General features: G+C 39.9%; 1 protein-coding gene across 1 annotated transcript; it reads right to left on the reverse strand.

Moving 5' to 3' along the window:
• Positions 1-985: 985 nt before the first annotated feature.
• On the reverse strand, positions 986-9,291 carry abhd5a (abhydrolase domain containing 5, lysophosphatidic acid acyltransferase a). Its single transcript, XM_014986530.2, has 8 exons — positions 9,145-9,291; positions 7,419-7,499; positions 6,095-6,180; positions 4,944-5,319; positions 3,918-4,072; positions 3,690-3,801; positions 3,417-3,603; positions 986-2,870 (listed from the first exon to the last, which is right to left on the reverse strand). The coding sequence occupies exons 1-8, from the start codon at positions 9,174-9,176 to the stop codon at positions 2,781-2,783; spliced, it is 1,119 nt and encodes a 372-aa protein (XP_014842016.2). The 5' UTR covers positions 9,177-9,291; the 3' UTR covers positions 986-2,780.
• Between the last annotated feature and the right edge of the window lie 15 nt (positions 9,292-9,306).

Raw genomic sequence — 9,306 nt, forward strand, 5'->3', positions numbered from 1 at the left:
GAAAATTAATGTTGTTGTAACTCATATTAATTAAAAATTATTTAAAGAGTTATTGTAGATAGTAATGGCTGTTGGCAGGTAGATCTCTTAATCATCTGCTATTCTGTTAAAACAAAAACCTAAGTGTTGAACCTTAACTAGCCATGAGAGAATAGAGTCTGTCTGTTTTCCATACAGTAAGTACGTAATAAAAACAATTCATCATGTTATCTATTAAATACAGATGGTTGAGTCTCTTTGTTCTTTTCAAAACATAAATGGAGGACAACCTCAATGCAGACAGCCTGATGTTACCTGAGCAAATGCTTCAAACTGAAAGGATACGTCTTATAGATGTAAGAACCGGCAGTAAAGCTGTGGTTTGAGAGCGTAGGGTTTTGTTAAGAACATCTGGACCAATCAGGTCTCTGATGCAAGATGGAGTTGATTATTACAGGCTTTAAATGTACAAAGGAGAATTTTAAATTCTACTCTGGATTTAACAGGGAGCCATGAAGGAAAGCTAAAATATTCTACAACCTGATAGTAAAGATTTACACTAGTCCAGCATTAAATGCATGGACTATTTTTGGACTATTTTTGCAGTATCATTCTTGGACAGAACATTTCAAATTGTAGCAATATTCCAGAGATGAAAAAAGTAAATAATAGAAACCTGTTTAGTATGGGAATTAAATAACATGTCATGGTCAAAAATAAGTTCTTTACTTTTTTACTGGTGACTAATTTAATGCCATCCAGGTTGGGATTCTGATTAAGCAGTTTCTTTTTCAATAACTTTGGTCCAAAAATAAGTTGTTTAAAAGACAAAAATTTAGTCATCCAATTTTTTTATGTTGTTAAGACATGCTTCTGGTCTACCCAACTGATTGGATTGGTCAGGATTTAGGAATAAATATTGTATCTTTCTAATGTTTCTTCAGTTCCTTTCTTGTATGACAAACACCCAGAGATGAATAGAATTACACAAGTAAAGCAGACAAGGTTGAGTCAAGCATTCAATTTATTCATATAAACTGAATAGAGAAAATAAAACAGCAGTCCTTGCAGTAATGTCTAAAAAAAGTCTGTTGAGAGACTGTCTCATTATAATGAGATATTTTGTTAAAAGAGTGGCAGAAACGGGCTTCCATAAGAATGCATGTAGCTGGGTCTTTATAAAAACAAATATTTCTGCCACATCGTTTTAAAAAATAAGTTTCCATTCACATAAACCTGCACAAATCCGCCCATAAGCATTGTTTTAAACATGCCAAACCCATAGGGGGCAGTCTAGCACAAAGCGCAAACCTGTCTCAGCCAATCACAATCCTTCAAATCAACCACGACTTCCTACTAGGAATTAAATATGGCGCCATTAATTTCATTTGTGTGGACATATGGAGGTTGAACTACTTTTAAATGGTGTATCAGAATATAAAGTTAATAAAACAAGACGTCTATTGGGAATCATGTGAAAGCAAGTATGTAGACATACTGTAAACCCTGCATCTCCAGTTATCCATGAACACACGCAAACACAAATATTAAGTTTTCTCAAAACTCCACTTTGGTCGGTGTTTTCATAATTGTTTTTAGTTGCATAAAACAGTTTTCATGTGGATAAAAGCCAGAACGCATTGAAATATGTGGGTTTTCCAGGTTTTCTGGCTATCTGTGGACTAGGCTAAATGAAGAAAATTACAAAATAGATAATTTCCCAATTATGACTAAATTAGCCCTGTGAGAGATAGAGATAGATCCTAGGTTGTTCAGCTCATACAAACACTCTGAAAACGGCGTTTTAATGTTAATTAGGCTGCAATGAAACAGCAAGAAGAACACAAGTACATTGCACTTTTTAAAATAGATCATTACAAACATAAAAATCCAATATTTACAGTACTCAGAAAAACATAAAGGAGATGCGTTTTTAGAAAACACCCCCCCCAAAAAAAACAAATATCTGTGGTTCTTCTACAAACAAAAAATTGTTATTCAACAGTTTTCCACTATTTCTAATGTTTTATCAGCTTGATTCTGTTCATTCTGAACAGATTAAAACATTTAAACTTAACTTGAGAATCTTTGTATTATAGAAAACCTTTGCTCCAGGAACTCCAGCTTCCCAGTAGATCCTCACAGCTTAATTCTGGATCAGAGGAGGAAGAAGAGGCCGCTGCCAAGGCTCAGCACAGAAACATCAGTCAGAGCTGGAGTGAACATGTGAGTGTGGCAGAAACAAATTAAAGCTGAGCATGAAAACAATGTTGTAGTGAAAGTAACTTCTCCAGTCAACATCCCACATGTATCCACAGGCAGGATTTATGAATAAATGCTGGGTTAGAACAAAAATAAAAGAAAGTGGAGTAATTTTCCCATTCTTATAAGACTTTAGAAGAATGAGTGTGAAGACGTATGTGCACTCCAGTCAGATGGATGTTTGGAACACATCCTCCTGTTCTCCGACCCAGAATGTATAGTGTGGCGCTCACAAGTAATTCAAATGAGCCACCCAGTTCAGGTCTAATGGGATTATTGGGTCATACTGGGAATGCTGCTAAATAGCACCGATCAGATGAATGGCATCAGCTGGATTTTTTCGGGTTTCTAAGAATACCACTGAATCACTGGTCTGATGATCATAATCATGTCCTCAGATCTGAGTCATGCTCCTTTTTTCCTCTCTAAAACACTTGTTCCTTTTTTCTTAAGGAGGTCCCACAGCAGATCAGAACGTGATGGTAGTGAGTTACGCTCTCCTTTTGCCCCACAGATTCACATCCAGACCGTCCCTGTTCTCAGTCCACTTTTTCACACACCTGCAAGACTTTGTTATTGAAATCATAGGGCTGGTCGGCAAAGACGTAGTGTCCAGCTCCACGCATGGTCTGCAGGAACAGGAAGGAAGGAGAGAGATAGAGACTGGTCACAAAGCAACGTGTTGAGGAAGACTGGTAGTCAAATACAGCACCTCAGCATGCAGTCATGAAAAAAAACTACGATTCCAGAAGTTGGTGTAACAGGGGGCACTTATTGAAGTTTTCTGGCTGATCACAGATTCTGATTTTGGCTGACACAAATTATTTTAATCATGTAATAAGTTTACAACACACCGTCAATGTTCCAATAGCTAAGGGAGATCATTAAAAAAATGCTAAATATAGTGACCAAGTTGCTCAGTTGGAAACAGTGAAGTGAATATTGTTAGTAGAAGATTAAATGAACATATAAAAAACTAACCTACATACAAGAAATACATTAAATTTCAATGTATACATAAACTGTCATTGATACTGCAAAGTTGAAATGCTGCACATTGATCCTGTTCTGAGTTGCAGCAATGCTCCTGTGTTGTGGTACAACGTACACTTTTAACACTCCTTATATCATGATACTGCCACCACAGTACTGGAGGACAATGAGCAATAACTCACAACGATCTCCACGTGAGAGTTTGTTCTCATCTCTTTGATGGAGGCGGCTGAGGTGCTGTCTATGCTGGAGCGGGAGCCGTAGATGATGGAGATGGGGATGTCAGGATGCAGCTGGTCTAACCTCTGCAGCATGGGCCTCTTAGCCCAGCCGCACGAACCCGTCATGCTCTTAAAAGCAGTCTCTCCGCTGTGGGCGTTCAAAAGTTTGGATGAGTGATGTGGGGAGGTGTAGATGGTGTTAGGGAAAGAAGGGAGGAGCAGGAGGAGGCAGACCTGGGAGACTGGACGTTTAGGTGGTAGATGTACTCTGACACAGTGTTGTCTGAGAACATGGATGAGAACTTCTTCTTGAAGTCGGGTCTCAGTGTCTGAACTAGAGTAGGACCTGCAGAGACACCATCAGCCTCAGCTACAACATCACTGCTGTAACCTCATCTCTTCATTCCCTTTGCAGTTAATGCCAGAGTTGCAACCCCAGTTTAACGTGCATAGGACTCTTACCGAGGGGTCCGACCAGCCTCAGGCCGGCTAGCGGGTTGAAGGGACTGAACATTGCTCCGAGGGCTTTGATCCACACCGGAATGGGGCGATCTGCTTCCACTGTCTCCTGAACCTCAGGAAAACCCCACGGCTCCACCAGTACCAGGTGTTTCACCCTGCATTGGGAGGAAACGTTCAGCTTAACATGGACTCAGGGCGCCAACTCCATCCAAACAAGTAGAGAGGTGGCATTCTGCTAACACATTCAACATTATGCTAACAAACAACCCGTCAATGTAGTTCTGTGTATGGAGTGAAAACAGGCTTGGTGCATATTTGACACCAACATGTTCACTGCATTCAGAGGTGTGTCTCTACCAGCTTTAAAGAGACAGTATTATGCATTTTCCAGTCAGATAGTATAATTTTATGACACAATAAAATTACTATGCTACTTTCAGCTGATGTAAAAATGGTATATATATCAAATACAACTTAAAAAAAATTGACATTGTAATTTAATGCCTGGAAATTGGGCCTCTGTCTCTTTAAAAACTCCTGATCTTTCTGAAACTCCACCCCCTCAAGACATCACAACATGGCTCCTCTATTAACCCTTTAACAAAGTTTCTGAGAAGTTGCTCATATAATGAGCTTGACAGGTGAACAGATTCACCAGGTGTTTGTTGATTGCTGCTGGCTAGTCTGAAGGAGCTGGGAGAGCTGGGAGAGCTGGGAGAGCTGGGAGGGCTGGGAGGGCTGGGAGGGGGCTGCTCTGTGCAAAGATTGGTGCTATGTCTAGGTGGGGCTAGGTTCATCCAAGCATTTTGCACAGCTGAATGGCTTTCAAGTCTGACTACAGATTCTCAGTTGGATTTATTGGTAAGTTTTTCCTTCCAGTTCAGTGTTGGTTTTATACAGTAAAGCACATTATCATTTGGGATGGAATCATCACAGAACATGGAAGAGTATGAAACCTTTTAGAAGGTTAGCTAAGAATCTAAAACACTTCAGGAAGATAACAGAATAGATTCCATCTGAACTTACCTGGCTGGATATTTAATAGCATAAGACACAGCCAGGAATCCTCCCAGGTTGTGACCCAGGATTATCATGGACTCCACACCCACTTTGGCCCTCCACTGTTCAATAGACTCCACAAACTGAGCTTCTGCTTCCAGAGGGTCGGTGGAGAAGACAGGCCTTGTGCTCTGGCCAAAGCCCAGCAGGTCCAGAGCATAAACCGGCCGGTCCTGTGAGAGAGCTTCCACGTTCTGAGCCCACAGACCCACGCCACCTCCAAACCCATGCAGCAGGACTATGGGGGTTTTATCCTTAACAACGTCACTGCAAAAAGCCAGCGTCCACAACATGTTGCCACAGGAGACGGGGACAAACTCCTTGGTAAATGCAGATCTGATACCTGACAAGAACAAAAGGAGCCATGAGACAGAGAAGGAAAAATGATAAGAGGATCAAACGTAGAATACGCCCAACAACAATGGACTAGACCCCTTGGTAGAGTGGGTGGGTAATTCGACATGATGCTCCTAACCCTTTTGCAATAAGCAATTAATCAATTCATTGCATGATAGAGCTTGATCAATTCCATTGTGATTTCATATCTTTTGAAAGGCAATTTTGCTTGTACTTTATTAATCCATTTTATTCATGTTTCAGTTCTGTAGAGTTTTTCCTTCCTTTTTATTTATTGTTTTTGGTTTTGGTGTCATGTTTTATTTAGGATATTGAAAATGTCGTCCAGTTGTAGTGTGGCGTTTTCTGTACAAAATCAAAGTTTATTAGACTTTAAAAGGGTGATCTTGCATTATTATGACTTGAAAATGGTCTCAAAACAACATTGTTATCAGTTATCGCAATAATTTATTTTACGATTTATCATCCAGTAAAATCTGTGATCATGGCAGGCCCAGATGCTACAGATAGAGATCTTATCAGAGGAAGGTATAAATACACCATCTGTTTTTATGATCAGATTCTAACATTAACAGTCTTTAATCAGCTTTAAAGACTGATTAAAGACTGATTAAAGGATCAACTCTGCACAGATATCTGACACACAGGCACAACACTGGAGTTCAGTGAAGAGAAAGAAAATGAAAGTGCCATTCTTTTTATGTGTTCATTTTCCCAGGGCAGTGATTGGTTAAGAAAAGACAGACAGCTCTGATCCTTACAGCTCAGCATCCTGTCCTCTGCAGCCATCAGCTGGCTCTGAGAGGTGGGACACCATGAGGGCAGCCAGTCAGGGATCCAGCACCACCTGCAAACACACAGAGGAAAACTTACTGTGCGTGTATTACCTAATATCATCTTTTTATCAGTTTTAGTGAAATGACATTAAGTTGTTCTGTTGGTGCCTGGGTGAAAGGCTTTTCTGATGCAGATCTTCATTCAGTCTTGAATTCATGCAGCAGGAGAATCAACAACCTGACTGGACAAAACAGATTTCTAAGAGGCACAAGTTTGAAATTCCCTGTGTCACAATATGCAAAGATGTGAAGCAAAAACATCTTACAGAGAAGGGAAATTAAGTTCTGCCCTGTTCCTCTTTAAGACAGTTTCACATCCTCATCAGTTTATTGTACTTTGTATGATTGGATGTTTCCATGAAAATGGTTTTAATGACCACTGGGTAACACCAGTTCGCTTGTTAAGTCAGGTTTACTAGTATAGCTAGTAAACCTATAACAATAATTGCTTTATTGTACAAAGCAATTCAAAGTGCTTTGTACAATAAAAACACAAACAAACAGAAAACCTATTGCATTGCATTGGCAAAAAAAAGAGAAGTAATGAAGAGTTGGAATCCAGACTAATACGAATGATGTTGCAGTTGTTATTAATCAAAGGCGGCTATAAACAAATTGGGTCTTGGTCTTGATTTAAAGGAATTCAGTGTTTCAGTTTTCTGGAAGTTTGTTCCAGATGTGTGGTGCATAGAATCTGAATGCTCCTTCTCTCCATGTTCGGTTCTTAGGATGCAGAGCAGAACCAGAACCAGAACCAGAAGATATGAGAGGTCTGAAAGGTTGATACAACACCAGCAGATTTTTAGTATATTGTGGTACTAAGCCGTTTAGTGATTTATAAACTAACAACAGTATTTTAAAATCTATTCTCTCAGGGGAAGGACTCTAGAACTAGCTGATCTGCTCCATCTTCCTGGTTTTAGTCAGAACGCCAGCAGCAGCGTTCTGGATCAGCTGCAGTGGAGGGTTGATTTTTATTTTTTTAGACATATGAGTGAAGACGCTAGCTAAAGATAAACACATGGATGAGTTTCTCTAGATCTCGCTGAGACATTAGTCCTCTAATTCTTGAAATGTTCTTCAGGTGATAGAAGGCCAACTTCGTAACTGTCTTCGTGTGGCTCTGAAGGTTCAGGTCTGAGCCCATCACTACACCCAAAAGCATGATTAATATAGACCTGCACCAATTTCAGTGCAGATCTATATCCTGTGGAAGGAGCCTGTGGCAGCTGCAGAGACCAGGAATTACCTTATGGTATTATCCATGTAGCTCCAAACGCCGCTGGCCAGACTGGGAAGTCCAGTCACAGATAACGCTCTCTGCACAATCCTGGAGAGAAGAGGTGGAGAAGGGGAGAGATCACTGAGCAGGTACAGGAACACTGGGAACAACATGAGTTAAGATCAGGTTCCTACTATAAATGAGTTCTTAAAGATCAGAAGGGGTGCACCAATAAATCAGCTGGTCCATAAATCTGCACCACCTTTTTAAGTTTTAATTTTGGAAGATCTATGATCAGCAATACTTACATGACTAACATGACAATCATATCCACTGATCTTATCTACCTCTGCAAAAGTCAGAAAATCAACCACTGTCCCAGTTTGCTCTGCTGTGAGAGAGGACTGACTGACAGACTCACTCACCACATCACGTCTAAACGAGAGCAAGTAACAACAGTCAACACTGGGGGCTTTCCAGCAAAATGACTCCCTGTGTCACAAGGCTGGCGTGACAAAGTGGCTAAAAGATCAGAACATTGCTCAGAAAATGTGGGACCAAGAACTCCAAGAACTAGAAGACAAGAATGGGTCCATGGCTATCTGACAGGATTGGATCCACAAGTTCATATCTAGCATGTTGGAGAGAATTCTGAAAATCAGAAAGAGCAAGGAGCAAACGCAGAAATATTCACTTTTTATGTAAGTTATATAGGACAGTTATTAGTCATTAAGTTAATCGCCTGAAATATGAAAAAGCAAAACAAAAAAAATCAGCAGCTATCACTTCTTTAATTTGCCAATGATGATGTTTTTTTTCTGTGCATGTTCTGGTTGACTGGATTTGCTCACCAGGAACAACTGATAGAAAAAAAAAAGACTTTTTTTTTTTTTTTACTCTGACACAAAACGAAACAAAAGGATTAAAAGCAGATGAGTCAAAATGTACAATTTTGGCCGTTGGATTATTATTAGTTTTTTTTTTTTTTATTTGTTACGTTTAAACTAAAAATAAGAATCACCTGCATACATGTAGCCTGTTCTCTTCAGACAAAGCACTGCAGGTTGTTTTGGATAGTTTTTCTCCACATATATAGCAAAATAAACACTGCTAAAATTCTGATTAGCTCTGATAAGAGTTTAAAGCAAATTATTATGCCTGTCCATAACACTATTACCATTTATGGTCAGTGACGTCAGGGGTAAACATACAGGGAGCGCACATGTAGTGTGGATGTTGACAGAATCTAAGGGAACGAGCCGATTTATCCTGGTTTTAAATACAAAAATAACATCAAACTAAATATAAATTTAATTTGATGGTGGTTGTTTTCCACCGTCAAAATTTTTTTTCAATTTCATGCTTTGTATTTTAACCAAAAAATAACTGATTTTTTTTTTGTTTTTTTTTGTAGTTATTCACTTCTGGTTTATTAAAATATTTATAACAATAACAAAAACAGGCAAATGCATTGCATGGACCGGACCGGACCCGGCGGCTAACAACCTATGAAGTAAACCTTCAGAGGAGGACTCAGAGTTCTGGTCCATGAGAAACAGGTCAGTGACAGCCAGAGGGGGGCACCTGGGGGCTCCAGCTGGAACTCTTCACCTGAACTCTTCAGGTTTAACTTGTTGCGTTTTTTATCGCAACAAGCAGAACTTTAAAACAGAACCACACGGAAACCTTCAGAGCGGTTCGGAAAAATATGTTAATCAAATTAGAACATTCTGCAGTGACAGCAGAAACTTACCCACTGTTAGCCGTCTCCTCCCGCTCGGCCATACTGTAGTTGCTGTCACGTGACTCTCACCGACGCTGACGTACCTTAGTCAGACTGTGGCCGTTAGATTTGTCGGTCGGGATAACTCCGCCGGGCGGCCATGCAGCCTCCTCTTCTCTTTGTAGTTAGCCA

This window comes from Poecilia mexicana, unplaced genomic scaffold (assembly GCF_051168715.1).
Source record: "Poecilia mexicana isolate PSO_F unplaced genomic scaffold, ASM5116871v1 scaffold_6, whole genome shotgun sequence".
In the NCBI taxonomy this organism is placed as follows: Eukaryota; Metazoa; Chordata; class Actinopteri; order Cyprinodontiformes; family Poeciliidae; genus Poecilia; species Poecilia mexicana.